At 46.4% G+C, this 15,647-nt stretch overlaps 1 protein-coding gene across 4 annotated transcripts in view; it reads left to right on the top strand.

The window, feature by feature from the left end:
* Nucleotides 1-15,647, top strand: part of SSH2 (slingshot protein phosphatase 2) — a 90,262-nt gene that overhangs the window by 54,740 nt on the left and 19,875 nt on the right. For 3 of the 4 annotated variants that reach the window (XM_063174089.1, XM_063174090.1, XM_063174091.1), the window contains 4 exons: nt 3,018-3,121; nt 7,773-7,837; nt 12,441-12,562; nt 14,938-15,006. In XM_063174089.1, the coding sequence (XP_063030159.1) occupies nt 3,018-3,121; nt 7,773-7,837; nt 12,441-12,562; nt 14,938-15,006 (360 nt within the window). Of the gene's footprint in view, nt 1-3,017; nt 3,122-7,772; nt 7,838-9,500; nt 10,565-12,440; nt 12,563-14,937; nt 15,007-15,647 lie in introns of those variants that run through there. The other variant, XM_063174092.1, reaches the window with a different exon arrangement.

The raw sequence follows: 15,647 nt of genomic DNA, 5'->3' as shown, positions 1-15,647 counted from the left end.
CCTCAGCACGTTGAGTGTCTTTTAACACCAGTCTGTTCCAGGAGAGTGTTTCAAAGAGCCCTGAAGCTCCTGTAGGCTCTGGCAAGCCAGATTTTGTGAAGTATTTCAAAGCCCACGTTATGCTTGGAAGCCATCGAGCTGTCAGCAGGGTGAAATCAGGAGTGGATGGCAACACTTGTTTAGAGCCTTAATTGCCCTTTTCACAGCCATCTTTTCTACCTTTTGTGGTTTTGAAGTGTCTCAGACTGGGGCCTGCTCTTGGTGTCCCACCCAAGGAATCCTTTTTCTTTATAAATCAGGGACAGCATCCAAAGGTGATCTGAAATATGAGCTTTAGGTGAAGGTCATGCCAGGGTGGACCCAAATGGAGCAGCCATCTGAGTGTGGCACAGAGGGTGTCAGGCCAGTGATTGTTTTTTTTTGTCCATGTAGTGCATCACAGGCACCAAAATCAGCATCTGCTGAATTCAGTATTAGAGCTACTTGGACTTTCCCATGAATTTGTTGCCTTCCCTCCCAAGATTTTCTTTACTGCTTGAATCTCAAAGCAGGAGCTTTGTTGTGTGTGTATGTGCTCTGGGTTTCTTTTCTGGACACTGATGCATCTGGGGTTAGAATTCAGGGCAGGTGGTGCCAGAGGTGCACAGGGAGTGTCCCCACAGCTGGATTTGGCCCGAGGCTGTTGTCCCCATGGAGCTGCTGTTCTCCCAGCAGTGCTGATGCCCATCTCCTGCCCTGCTCCTGCCCTCCCTGCCTGACCTCCTTGTTCCACAAGAATGATCTGCTTTGCCACATTCTTCAGCTGCTCCAGCCCTTTGTATGGGAAATTACTTTCCCTTTCCCTAGTCCTACCAAGTTACACTTAAAGCCCGTGGTTAATGGCCCAGAACAAGGCTCCCATGGCCTTAGGAGAGGAGGTGGCCTCCTGGAAGGATGCACCTGATGGGAATCTCTTTAGTTCTGCTGCTCTTTCCTTTCCAGGCTGGTGGCTGAGAGCTGGTGATAAGGGAAAGTGATGGAATTGAGAAGGTTTTTAACTTCCTGGCCCTCTTAGCTGCATGCTACATTATCCACTAAAAATAGTTGCTAATTCCACCTTCTGGGGGAACCTCAGGCACAGACTAAAGGATTGCTAATATTAGTGGTTGGCTTTGCTGATAAAATGAACAGTGTGAAAGCTGTCTGTGAGTGCTGAATTCTTTCTCCTCCTCTGCAGCCTAACATCTTTTAATAGTTTTCTTCTGTGGTGAGATTATAATGGGAGGAGGAGAATTTATTTTTATCATTAATAATACTACTATTATTTTTTTAAGTATCCTTAAGATAACTCGGTGTTTTTCTAGTTCAGGCTGTAAGAAACTCTGTACCTTGAGAACTTGGAGAGGATTTATTTGTCAACAAAAGCTAGAAAGGCTCAGTCAAATTTTTTAATGTGAGAATGGTCTAAGGAAACAGATTCAGTGTGCCCAATGAACTTATATTTTTTGGTTTTAACTTTAATGTAAGCAGAGAACTCTCTGATCCATTTTAATTTAGGATGAGTGATTTTCTCCTTTTCAAAACTCTGTTTTTATTGAAACATCCAGACCATGTTTGACATCTGGTTCAATTTTAGGAAGAAAGTTCTGGGAGAAACTTTGTCACTCAGGAGTGCTGAGGCTATGACAGCAGGGTCTAAACATTGGGATGTGCTGCAGCCTTGAGAAAAGTCTTTCTGACTCTGTGCATCTGCTTTTCTGGAGCTTGGAAAACTTCATTTTTTATATCCCTGGCAGCAAAATGGAGAGGTGCCCAGAAATGTGCTCGAGCTTAGGGGGGAATCCAACTTTAACACAAGCTTTTCTAAGTCTTTTACTTCTAAAAATGTAGTCAGAAAATCCTTTTTTAAAGCAGTCAACCCCAAATAATGCAGGGATTTTTGCTCTATTAATTTCCCAGTCCTCATCCCTTAGAGGAAAGGAATAACACACTAGGTTTGATATTTGCTTAAGTGGAGAAAGGAATAAAAAAGCTCCTAACCTCTTGCTCAGTTTAAGAGTTGTCTTGAAGGACAAGCCAACATCTTTTTCAAAGCATGGAGCTGTTGGGATGCACGATGCCAGAGACTCTCCCATCCTGTCTTATCATATTCATCACCCATCCTGTTGACTAGAGAATTGTTTCTGGCTTTCTTCAAAGCCTCTAGTATTGTCTTATCAATTCTGAGAAAAGCAGGAGCCCTCGAGTATGCAGCAGGATGGCTGCAGTGCAGAATCTGGAGCGTGTCTTGCTTCTTCCACGAACCACAGCATCTGCAAGAAAAGGGCTGGAAGATGTGCTTAAAATACCAGCTGTTCTCAGTACTTGGGAGTTCTTTATTGCCCCTTTTTACAAACTTCTCTCCTCATGTGACTTCAGAAAGGGCAAAATCAAGTCATGAAGTGATGGCCGATTTCAACAGCGTTACAGTTTCTTGCTTTCTTGATTTATAGGTCTTTAAGAGTTAATCATCATGCAACTCACAGAGAGCAGTTTTATGATTTCTTAATCTTTTGTGTACACTAATTTTCTTTTGGCTAACTGCTGAAGGGAGACATTTGTTTCTGCAGGGCATCAGCTGTGTCTGAACCACAAAGCTCAGGGTTAACAGAGTCCATAATTACCCAGATGCGTGGGCTTGTTCTATTCATCACCATTTAGAAATGTGGATCTGTCATCTTGACTTTCAGATCGAAAATGTAGCCATAGGTTAATTCCCCCTGCCTGCTCAGGTTGCACCTCTGCAGGCAGAGTGGCACCAGCACATGTTCTGCTTTTCAGTGTTTCTCTGTTTGTGTTGTTCTCAGTTATGCTTTGAATGTCTGCAGTACTTACATGGGGGGAAAATCCTTTACCAGCAGAATGATTTGGTCTAAATCACTTCATTGCCAAAGAACAGAGCATGCATTCAGTGCTTTTAACCTGTAGTGTTCATTGCTTTTTTCCTTTTTGCAGACAAGACACTTTTCCTCACCCCCTGTATGCCTTTTCCCTTGCAGCATCAGCGAAAGCTTCCTCACTGTGAAAGGTGCAGCTCTCTTCCTGCCACGAGGAAATGGGTCCTCCACCCCCAGGATCAGTCACAGGCGCAACAAACACGCAGGTGAGTGTGGTATCGATGGCTGGGCCTTGTCTGCTCCCTCCTGTTCCAGAGTTCACCTTTGCTGAGCTCACTCTCACCTGATGACACACGTTTGTCTGGCCCACGTGTGTGTGAAAGCCTGGCCTGCCAGTCTCAATGATGGCAGGAAAGAAAGTTTTCAAAACTCTGCTGTTCAAACAGGATCCTCAAATGAGTGACATCAGGGCAGCAGTGGAGACTTGAGAATGATAAAATATCATCCTGTAATTTCAATATGAGAGAGGGAGGGGAGGATTGCCTTCCAAAACCTTTGTGCACTGCAGTGAGAAACCTGAGTTTGTGATACTGCGTGAGTAATGGTCCTCCCTAATCTGAAAGGAACCGGTTATGATGGAGGAGAGGAAGGAGGTTTACCAGGCTTACCTCCATGTGGGGATGAGGAAACTTCTGAGCAAAGTCAGTGTGACTTCTCAGAGGTGTGAGCAGAGTGAGTAATAGAGAGTCAGTTATAATTCCACCTCCTTTATCTGCTGGAAGTTTGATTTGTGTTTTTGCTTTGACTCTCTTTGAACAGTTGCTCTGAATATCATAACTCAAACATTTCAGGGTAGGGTTTTTTCACTGACTATATGGTGCTTAATCACTGCTGGTATTTTACTGGCATCAGGTGATAGTGTGGGGATTTTTCCCTTCCATAAAGCAATTGGCAGGAAACAAAAATAAATTGAGACCTTCAGATGTTTGCAAATGGCACAGAGATAGAAACAGAGACAGGAGTCAACGTGCTTTGCTAGAAGGTGACCAGGAAAAATGTGATTTGGTTTGGTTCCAGGTGTATATCCCTTTGTACTTTGACACCATCAGACTGTCATCCACCTCTGCATCTGTCAGAGTTATGTATGTGATGAGTGGCCACCTCAAAATCTGTTTGCAAACATATTTATAGAAAAAGTTTAAGTCAGAAGGCATTTAATTACATACTTCCACTCAAACATAGCACAAGCAGTACCCAAATTGCTTTGGTGAGATGCATTAATTACCAGTTGTCAAAAGAAAATGTGCTGAAACTTAAATTAAAGCTGGCCTTTCTGGTCGAGAATGAAGTGAAATGTCCTTTAGTGTGAAAGCAGAATGAGCAGTCTTTAAAAAGTTTCTCTTGGCCTGTCTTGGTGTTTAATCTCTCCAAAGCCCATTGCTGAAGCCCCTGGCACTGCTGCCTCGGCTTTGCCTCCCTGAGGAAACCCAAAGATTTTCGTGCTGAACCTCTGCAAGGCAGCACAAACAGCTGTTGAGTCTCTCTGCTTGCCTCATTTACTCGCTCCAGCTGATTTGCATGAGGTCTGGAGACCTTGGTGGAAAATAATTGCTTGTCTAATCGGCCCAGAGCTCTTGGAAGCCAGATTGCCAAGGAAGCAAATCCGGTGTGTTGTAATTGCTTACAGCGAGATGTTTGGTGCTGCCGAGGCTGGCTTGCCTAAGGGCTGGGATTTTTGTTCTTAGAAAACTTACTTTATTCCTGTCTCTTCAGCTTACAGGGTGAGATTTAATGAGGCATCAGTGCTTGCCCTTTCCTCAGTTTCCCTGTCTGTCAAGTGGTGGGAACGCTTTTGTGGTTTTTTATGGTGCTTGGAGGTTTCACTGAGGAGAGTCTCTTGTCAGAGTCTGCACCAGATTTCTGTGAATTTTTCTGGTATCAGCAGACCAAAGCACCAGGGAATCAGTGTGTCACCTTCCTGAGGAAAACATCTGTGCCACCAGAATTAAATCAGTGATGTGGAGAGTGTGGCTGGCACAGTGTGTGCAGCTGCCTCCTTTCTGGGACACCGATAATCCATGCTCAGCTTCCATCCCCATGCGCGTCGTGACTTATCTCTGGCACACAAAATTAGAAAGGGGTAGAGAGCAGACAAAACTTTCCAGTATGGAATTGCTGCCTATAGATGCAGTAGTATTTCAAGTGGCTCCAAGAGCATTTTCTAGGAAGGCTGGCTGACCTTCCTGACCTGCCTTTTTAATTCATCAGAGGCGCTAGAATCCAGCGTGAAGAGCGAATGGGTAACAGGAAATAATTAATGCTCACACCCATTTCTCTAATCACACCTTCATCAATGGGAATCATTGGCAGATTGACTAGATATGGTACCAGCTGTCCTTATTCCTCTCCCTGGGTGGTCCTGTGCCACCTGGCAAACTTCTGTGGGATGATGGGCTTGCTTTTCCACAACAAACAGTGCTGCAGGAGGCCAGAAAGGGATGTAACTTTCCTGGGGCTTTTGCCATCTCTGGAATACTGTGAATCACTTTTCAGATCCCACCCTTGCCCATGCTTTGCACCTTGCCTGCCAGCTCAAGGAAACAAAAGCATCTGCTGGGCACAGGACAATGTGATAGGAAGCAGCAGCCCTGCCATGGCTGCCAGCAAAGGCAGCTCTTCACGGGACAGGATGTGATATCTTTGTGCTGATTCTGGCATGTTAAAGCCCTTCCTTTGGTTTTTCTTAATCCAGGAAGTTTACAAAATGACTTGTGTGTTTGGGGCTGAAAACCCTGCAAGTTGATTAAAGCTGGCCAAGGAAGCAATCCTTTACTTTCCAGCTCTGGAGATCCCAAGGCTGGCAGGGGGACAGCAGGGAGGAGGAGTGTGGTAAACTTTCTGAGGATGAAGGATAATGGAGCTCTTTGGCTGAGCCCTGCAGAAAGGGTTGTTGTAGAAACTTCCTCTCTTTAAGTATTGAGATAATCCAGTAGTCCAGGAGATTTTTTTATGTTTTTTTAACTGTGGAAACTTTGGCTCTTAAGAAGTCTCTGAATTACTGGCAGCAATAAGTGGGAGCTGCTACATTTTGGAGAGGGAAAAAGCTGAGGTGAAGCATCTTTCATTTCAGACTAAGACATGTGGAAGCTTCATGAGTCAAATACTTGCTGAGCTCTTCCAAGCTGTGGGCAGGAGGTGCAGGGGGCCCTTTGCTTGTTGACTGACAGTTCTCAGCAACTCCCACTGTATTATTAGCTGGAACTTGCTGGAACTGAGCAGTGCTGTCAGGATTTTGCACTGGTGTTGACGTGGGGAGATCCTGTCATGGCAGTCCTGGCAGAACAAGCACCTGATGGATGACTTGGCCTTCCTGAGTGCCCTATCTCCATAAATAATTTCTATTTAGGGAGGCTCGTGCCAGCCACTCCCGTGCTGGGAACAATGTCCATGGGCTGGAAGCAGCTTCAGGTGCTTGTGGCCTGTGATACTTGGTGATTTCCCTGGCACTGCTGAGTGCCTCAGTTTTCCCCACCCCCAGTTAAAAAGTCATTCCCAGAGCCTTGACTCATTCTCCATATGCTGAAATGCAGTTCAAGGAGGAAGGAGGAGCAGAGCAGGGATTGCAGTGTCCTGTGTAACCCACTCCATGCGAGGCTGTCTCTGTCCCATACACAGAGGGGCTGCACAGCCCTTCAGCCTTGCTCTTCCACCAGCTATAAAAATCATTTGGAAACCAGGTACTCTCACTGGGCAGCCTTTCCTTTCCTCTCCTTCCCTTTTTGGTATTTCTGGATGCTGCTCTGTGGCCAAGCTTTCATTATTTCTGGGAGTCTGTGAAATAGCATGGATTCTGGCAACCCTGGTGAATCAGGGAGGTCAGGGGGATTAACTGACCTTCCTAGAAAAGGTTCCTGTAGCTGATCCTGCTGAATATTTGCTCCTTGCAGTGTTGCCTAAACTCAGCTTCCTGGCTGTGGAGGAGTGGGAGAGGTGGAAGAGTAAAGGCTTCTCTTCTTGCTGATCTGTGCCACCCACCTGGCAGCCCTGCACTCTCCTTTGTGGGAATGCAGATTAATTTTTCCATGCAATGATTGAAAAACCAGCCCCTTGCAGGAGCTGTTGCTGCTGGCTGGTACTCAGGGGATGATGTTGGCTCTCTGCATGCCAGGAGTAGTGCTGAGAAACCGGTGCAGCAGTGCTGACAGAAAATCATCTCACTTGTCGTTGAAATGCTTGATGTTTTAGGAACTTGTGACACTTGTCTCTTCTTAATAAGACTTAAAATCACTGTCATGCACTAAATTTAATTCTCCTTTATTTTTCCTCGGCTTCACCAGGAAAGCTGTTCCAAGTGTTTTCTAGGAAAAAAATGGTGTTTGATTTTTCAGGTGGCAGTTCTTAGCTGCTTTTGGGTGGGGTTGGTACATAGCCATAGGTGGGCACATGCTGCTCTAAATCAGAATTAAATCTCATTCCAAGCAGAGTATGCTTCTCCCTGGGTAGTATTTCTGCACTGAGTAATAAGCTGGTGTAAAAGAAATGGCAAATTTCTGGTTTGGAGCACGTGGTAGAATGAGATGTTGAACCACAGGATGGGTTCCATTTCTAACTAGGTTGACTTGTCTGTCAAAGGAACAAAGAGCAATGAAACACTGCCTATTTCTGTTAAAAAAAACCCAAAACCAGAATTTAGCAGGAGAGAACATGGTAACACAGGAACAGGTGAGCACACAGAGCAAAGAGCAGCTGACTAAGAGATGACAAAACTCCCATCTCTGAGTAGGTGGGAGTGACAGTGACGACACTCTCGGTGACGTGTCAGGTTTCTCGGTGGACATTTGCTCTGGCTGGACAGCCAGGAACTTGCATGTGATTTTGAACTATTTTTGTGCATTCACCTTGCCCTCTTGCCTGCAGGGGATCTCCAGCAGCACCTGCAGGCCATGTTCATCCTGCTCCGCCCAGAGGACAACATCAGACTGGTAGGTTGGCTTTCTGCTTATCTCCTGTGAACCAATGCAAAGGTTAAGCACCACTTGACAAACACACCTGTGTAACTCAGGGAAGCTGTGGTGTGTGTGTGTGTTGGAGTGGTTTCATCAGCAGGTTTGGGGAGCCTTTGCAACCACAAAGGTAGGAAAGGAGCTGGTTGTGAAGGGTCTGCTTTGGTTGTTCAGTGAGACAAATTGTTTGGCTAGAAGGTTGTCTTGGAACCAAGTACTGAGTATTTGTGCTCCCAAAAAGTATTGTAAGAATTGCCAGAGAGAATGGGTAAATTATCTTGGTGTTCTGTTTAAATTAAGAGTAGGTGACTTATGTCTGACCAGTGTGAGTGAGCATCTGCCCTTATGTGAGAGCTCAGTTGTGTTCCTCACTCTGCTGTCCTGACTTGTGGCATCCCAAAAGGCCATGGCTGAACAGGTGGGAGCATGCAGGACCCCCATGTAGCCATGTACTGAACCTTGGCCTTCTGCTTTCCTGGGCTGTTGCCTCCTGTAATGATGTAAAATGAGGCATTGCTGTTCATGGCATTGATGCACAGTCCTGAGGAGCTCCAGAAGCCAAATGTGAGCAGTGAGGAATTTGCCTGGGACATGTTGAAGTGCTTGACAAGGCCAGGCATGACTGCAGTGAGTCTGCACCTTTCAGCACTTGGTAGCCTGAAGTTTGTTTCTTGTGTTTTCTTGGTGCATCTTAGCAACCTCTGCCCAGAGAAGGACTGCCAGCATCCCAAGTGTTATTCCAACACCTCTGGTTTGCTGAATCCTCCTGAGCTGTGCTGGAGATGGGCTGATTGGATGAGTATAGCTAGGAAACAGCCAAGATTACTATGGAATGCTTTAGCTTCCCGAATGACCATTGAAAATAATTTGCCATAAGCAAGCCAAAAGACCTACTCCCCTAAATTTTGCCAGGCACACCTTGCTGTCACTAAAATTTCAGTGAAAGTGATGGGCATGGGGGTTCTCAATGCTTTTCAGAATTTGAGCCAGGGTTAGAACATTGGAAACTATTGAACAGGGCATTGTTCAGCAGTATCACTGGCTACATTGTGTGATTTGGGACAAATTAGCCTTAACAGCTGAATAAGGACTTTGTGGGCTGAGACATAAACCCTTTTGTCCAGAGCTACATTTGGAATGCTGAAATCTTGCATGAGGTTAAGTTCGATAGTCTACTTGAATTTAATTGATTCTTGACGAACGAAGGGTGTGCAGGGCTGCAATGGACTCTCTCATAAAACAGCAGATACAAATGAGATTTGAAATATAAACACTACTGAGAGAAATACATTCCCTTCATTTTCTTGGCTGCTGTCATTTGGAGGGCTGGCTTCACAGCTCAGGGGCCAGCAGAGGAATCTAATCCTCTAAAAACCTACACTTAAAATTTGGAACAACTCTTGTTTCTTGGAGCTGTTGGCAGAGGTTTCTAGCCTTCCATGAGAGCAGGATTAGAGCCATGGTAAGATCAGTAGGAAGGAGGAAAAGGAGTTAAGAATGCAAAGTGATTGAATATGTTCCTGTAGCTTAGCAGAGCTGGGAGCTTGAAAGTTGGACACACATTTTTATTTTTTTTTGTCTTCAAATCATTTATCTCCATGAGAAATGTGTCCTTGTATGAAACACCTACTGTTGTGGAGCGTGAAAGGTCAGTATGAACTTCTTGGAATGTGCTGTTCATAAGGGCTGGTGAAATATCACATCATGCTTCTGATGATACAAGAATGCAGCAGAAGATAAAGTTGGCTTGTGTTCAGGTGAGCCTAAAACTTAAGAAGAATGTGGCTGGCCCTGTTTTGACCAGACTACAAATAACCTTCCCAAACTCAGGAGAAAGCTCGGTATAGATGAGCTGGTTGAGAAAGAACTTTCCATCTCATCACAGTCCCTGAAGCCAGGCCATCCTCCCTACAATAACTGGGATTTCAAATATCTTCATTTAAAAGACATCAGAGCACTTGGTGTGCTCCTTCTGAGAGGTGAGCATGTGAACTAGCACTTCGTGGAAAGGTTAGAGCTTCATTTGTGGTTTGATAGGCACACTGGGGCTCTAATAGCAGCTTTAGAAGTTGGCTGGTTTACAATGTCAATTCTGCTGTTTTAATACTCCATTAAATTTAGCAAAACGCATTGTCTGCCCAATCATGGTTCTTAGCACTTTGTGCTAAGGGTGTAAGTGTTGAATCCAGAGATTCACACTGAGCCATGCCCTGTTTCTCTTAACTGACCTCTGAAAATCCCACCCTACCAGTGTGTAGCTATGTGACCTTTGCTCACTGTTTGTCTTGCTCTGTTCTAAAGGGTCTTGCATCAAGACTTCCCATTACTGCTGGCCAAATTGGTTTAGCAAAGTAAGTTAGATTTTGTTAATCCTCTTGCTGCTGGACTGTCCTCAAGAGAAGCAGAACAGAAACTCCTGTGTGGATGCCCCAGACATGGGGCAGCTGTGTCTGTCTGCTCTCATTTTAGACAAGTCTGTGCTGATTATTGAGGTTTGGTTCCTAATGTAGATAATTACATTAACCACCAAGACCTTGGTGATTACTTGCTCTTCTAGGTTGAAGAGCACCTTTCTGTTTTCCCACAAGTGGTTAGTTCTAGAAACAACCATCTTTGGGAGAATTTGCACCTTGAAGGATTGACCACTTTGATCCTCCGTGTTTCCAGAGGAATCCCAGTGACTCAAGAAGCAAGAAGGAAAATAAGGCTGGTTTTAGCATGACTTATCCTAAGGAGATGGGGTGGGGCACAGTCTCTGGCTGTACAGAGCACAGCTGTCTGCTGGCATCAGCATTTGGGTAGTTTCTGTTGGTCTTTGGTCCAACTGGGCAAGTCTGGAAGATTCTGACAGCACTGTCTCCTGCCTGCACTTGCTGTTCCACCCCATCACCAGAGCTGCTGCTCCCTGCAATGCCACGCTCAGCATTCCCTGCACAGAGCACTCTGCTGGGATGGCGAGCTCTGTTCAGCTGCCAGGCACTGGTTTAACCTTTGTTGTAGACTCCACCACGTGTTGTGGTCAAGGTTTCCCCGCTGGTGGTGGACAGGAGAGCTCTGAGATCTGAGGGGGCTTCCTCTAAGCTGGGAGATGCTGCTCTGACCTCAAGGCCAAGTTGTGAACAACTAAAGGAGCATATTGGGAAAAGCAGCCTGCTCCTGAGGGATCTCACTCTATAGTTTATTTCTTAGCTTTTTAAGGATGACTGTTTCAGCTGGGGTCTCTGAGCCATGACCTCCTGTGAGGACCACCAAGAGACGTCTACACAAGCCGTGGCTCGGGAGTTTGAGGAATTTGGTTTCAGTTTGTGGAGGATGTCAAACACCACTTCAGACTTCAACCACTGGCTTGCAAGGAATTCAGGACCCAAGTCCTGTTACAGCAGACAGAGATCTGTCCATGGCACAGTGCAAGGCTGGGCTAGGAAGGCTCCTTCCACCCCTGTTTGCTCTCTGCAGGCCCTGCTCAAAGTTCAAGCAGCAGTTTAACAATATGGTAAACACTGAGGCCAGACAGAGTCTTGGGGTTGGTTTGGGCCATCCAGAGTTAAGGTTTAATGTGCAGAATTAAGACACTTCCTTTCTAGGGATGTCCTAGTTTCTCTGCTTGGGATCCTGTGACTAAAATAGCTGCAAACAGCTCGGAACGGAGTCCAAAAAGTGTTGCAAGTAAAGGCTGCTTGCTGCAAGTGTTGATAAGCAAAACTTTCAGTGCTGGGCTGCCTTCCCCAGCCTCCTCATGAACCAGCAGTCTGTCTGCAAGACTTCCTGGAGTCCCTTCAGTTCTCACTTCCTTGTGGCTTCTGGAGGAGCAGCTCACCTCCGTGCAGCCTTCCAGAGGCTTCAGCATTGGTCTGACATTCACGGTTTAAGTTCCACTGTTCTCTGAGTGCTCTCATTCGTATTTGATTTGGGGGATTTTGGGCTGAGCACCAGTCCTCCTAGAGCTCTTTTGGCTCTGGGATACAAGTGAACGTGGCAGGAGCAGCAAGGCACAATGACTTTCACCTTTCCTGGGCAATCTGAACAGTGAAGGATACAGCTTAGCCATAGGGATATCTTTTCCTGCCAGGTGTAAGGCAGTACGATTGCCAGAAGAATTCAAAGGGCCAGCAGGAAACCATGTATGAATTAGGTCCTGGTTGTCTGTCCAGCTGCCTGGGAAGCTGGTGGAAGGAGACTCATTGGAGCTGTTGTAGCACACAGAAGTTTAAAGGAAAGCTCTGGTTCTTCGGTGAAGGTGAAGGTTCAAAGGTTCAACACCCATCTGTCTACTGATGGCCCACAAAGCTCAGTGGGCTGGGACCAGTCAGAGGGCTGTAGGTTGTTCAAAGTCAGCCTTGGTGGGGCAGAGCAGGGCCTGCAGCCAGGTGTGCAGAGTGCACCAGGAAGGTGCCAGCTGTTGAGGAGGGCACTGTGTAGGAGTAAAGCACTTCTTACCCAGCTGAGGAGCGTGGGACATCCGTACCAGTCCAGGCTGCATCGCTGCTTCTGCGCCTCACTCAGCATGAAAAAGTGCCCTGTGAAGGTCATAATGTGTGTTTTGCTGACTGCACTGCTCATCTCTTCCCCTTCTTTTCTTCAGGCTGTAAGACTGGAAAGTACCTACCAGAACCGCACTAGATACATGGTGGTGGTGTCCACCAATGGCAGACAAGACACGGAGGAGAGCATCGTCCTAGGAATGGATTTCTCTTCCAATGACAGGTACTCAGAGTGCCCAGGTGGGGAAGTCCTTGTGCTCACCTCCACACAAGTTACCTGTAGAAATCACTGTCTGGTGTCCTGTGTTTTCTGGGGACAGGCTGCTTCAGCTTTTCTAGCCTAACATTTTTCTTGAGATTCAGAATTGCCTTTTTTTATTTCTTGAGAGGAGGTAGTAAATGTGAAGGCAACAGTGCAGGTCAGCATTTCCCTTGTTCCTCCAAGCATCAGGCTTTCTGTGAGGATGTTCAGTGCCTCTGAATGGTAAGTTCCCAAAGCCCTGCATCTGCACACCAGGGACAGGGACAATCTTCATGCAAAGAAAGAAAAAGCTGCAATTAGAGGAGCTGGACCTCAGCATTCAGGAGAACAGGTGATAAATAAGAGAGGGACTGTCAGGCAGTCCCTTGCCAAGGTCATGGCACAAAGGCCTGATGGCACTGTCAGGGTTGGTGATGGCAGATCCTGCACACCATGTGCTGTCCCCAGGCAGCACTGTGTCATCAGGGTTTAGTGCTTCTGCTTCATTCATTTAAATTCCTGCTGACCTTTCCACAAGGCTGCAGAATGTGGCTGGGAAGCAACTTTTGCTGCTGGAGGGGCTGTATGCCAGGTGACAGCAACCCAGCAGCTTCAAGGGCAGAAACTTCACATTTAGAAGGGGACAGTGGGCACTTTGAAGAGGGCACGGAGGCACATGACTCTTTTTAAAAGAGTTTTAAGTAAATCTTGGTCTCTATTGGAAGACAATCAGCTGGATATTCAATTTTGGAAGGTTTCACACTCATGCTTACTTCACCACAGCTGCTACAGGAATGAATCTTGCTTTTGACACTAGTTGGAATAAATGACTTCCAGGTAGTTAGTAGGATCACAGGAAAATATTTTTTAACTGTTTGGCTAAGAAATTGCCTTCCAAATATTGCCTGCTAGTCACAGCAGCCACCATGCTTGGTTTGGATGCTGAGCTTGGGTGATGCCTGCTAAAATGGGGGACCAGCTTGATGCTGCCCCTGGCTCCTGTCTCTGCACATGTGTGCACAGCTGTAATTTAGAGATGCTCTTGCCTTGGGGCAAGAATAACTTGTCCTTGCACAGGTTGCTGTGAGATTGGAACTCACTGTTGGCTGTGATGTGCCAGCGCAGCCACCTTTGATAACTGAGAGCTCACTGGTATTCAGTCTCTAATAACACAGCAGAGTCATTTTAGCTTTCTGCTGGAGTTCCTGGGCTTCTGGATGGTCACTGTGATCTGCCCTCCCCGAGCCCACTCGGTATTTATAACTCCATGTAGACTTGTTGCTATGGTCTCTGATAAGCGCTCGCTGAACAGTATCACTATAAATACCCCAGCCACCTTGGGAAGCCTTTTAAAAACACATCTTTCCATGAGCTCATCTCATGTTGTCAACAGAAATAGCTGCATGCTGTCTCCTGGTGCTGGGCACCAGGCGTGTGCATTTCCAGGGCTCCCTGTCTGACCCTCCAAAGCCTGGTCTCTCCCTCTTCCCACTCTTCTCTGAAGCTGGAGGCTGGCAGGTGTGCTGGAACTGCTGGAAATCTAGGAGCATAAGAGCAGGAGGCAGTTGAATTCAGTTCTTCAAGATGCTGCTTTGATTATGGAGCAGATTTGCAGCTTTATGAGATTCAGCTCTTTTCATTTAACAACATAGAGGAGGTTGTGTTGGGTTCCCCCGCCCCTGCCTTTTTCCCATCACTTGGTTTCTGCTTTTAGCTTGGCTTTTTGCTCAGCCTTACAGAAATCTTGGGGGACTGTGAGGGCAAAGAGAGCAAAGCAGCTGAGGGAGGAATGGCATTGCCAGGGATTGTATGGCATGGCTGTTGTGCTCCTTCTTGAGGGCAAAGAAGGGTCAGGAGTCAGCCACAGGTGATAGGCTGAGATTGCCAACTTGCCATGCTGCCAGTCATCCTGCTATTGCACTGCCCTGCTCCCAGTCCCCAGCAGCTGTGGCTGGGAGACAAACAAGAAAATAAAGCTGTGGATTGCAAAATCAGAGCTAGAACCAAACCTCTTGAGCCTGAGAGGGATTAATCTGTAAAGAAGGCCTTGAGCTGACCAAAGACTGTGAGCCCCCTCTGACCTTCTGCACAAAGTTCAGTGGTTTTGGATCCTGTTTGCTCTTCTCTTGGGTGTGTTAACCCTTCAAGCTTGCTTGAAAGGACAGTGCTGTGCCCTGAATCTGGTTGGTAATCCTTGCCAGGCCCCTGTAGAACAACACTGGCGCTGTTTGTCTCTGAAGCAACAGTGGGGTTTTTCTTTTTCCAAATGAATACAAAAATATGCAACTATTGCCATGAAATTAGAATAATAACATGGTGCTGTAGTGGATAGACTGACTTTCTATTTCTCACTGCAGTAGCACTTGTACGATGGGCTTGGTGCTGCCTCTCTGGAGTGACACCTTGATCCACCTGGATGGGGATGGGTGAGTGCCTTTTGTGTGTTCTGTGTTAATACAACTTAGAACAAGGTGCATGGGGAAGGATTCCAGTGCTTGCAGAGCCCTCACAGGTCCAGCAGCCCTCCTCTGTTGACCTGTATCAGGTTAGCAGGCTCAGAGGCCCTCAATCACAGTGGTTGTGGCAGGGAACAGCAGTAATTGACTTATCTGTGAATAAACACGCACTGAGACAGTGGCTTATGTGTGTGTTTAAGCTGGAGTAAAGGAGCTTTTACTGGAGAGTGGGTGTGTAGTGAAAGCTCCTTAAAGGGATCCTATTATGTGTTCCTCCATCATGCTTGCAGCAGGCAGCACTCAGCCCAACATAAAGCAAGAATGATGTTTCTCTGCCAAACAGACACCTGACTTGCAGACTCCTGTTTGTGCCAGTTACTCAGGCTGTCCAGTGCAGTGCATGGAATGACTTTTCTTTCCTTGGTAGCTGCCCCAGGATCTCTTTAGCTGGACTCTGTTGCTCCCAGCTGTGGCACTGAATTTGTGTTGCCAAGGTAAACAGCACAGCCCAGCACTGTCCCACTGTCTTAGTTTCGTTCCCAAACAGCAGCTGCTTAAAGAAGTTATCTTAGAGCTTTTAGTGTGCTATTTTCATCTGTTTGCTAGCTGAA

The sequence above is a fragment of the Melospiza melodia genome, chromosome 21, assembly GCF_035770615.1.
Source record: "Melospiza melodia melodia isolate bMelMel2 chromosome 21, bMelMel2.pri, whole genome shotgun sequence".
NCBI classification, from domain to species: domain Eukaryota; kingdom Metazoa; phylum Chordata; class Aves; order Passeriformes; family Passerellidae; genus Melospiza; species Melospiza melodia.
Note: the sequence above shows the minus strand (reverse complement) of the source record. Positions and strands in the feature narration are given on the sequence as shown.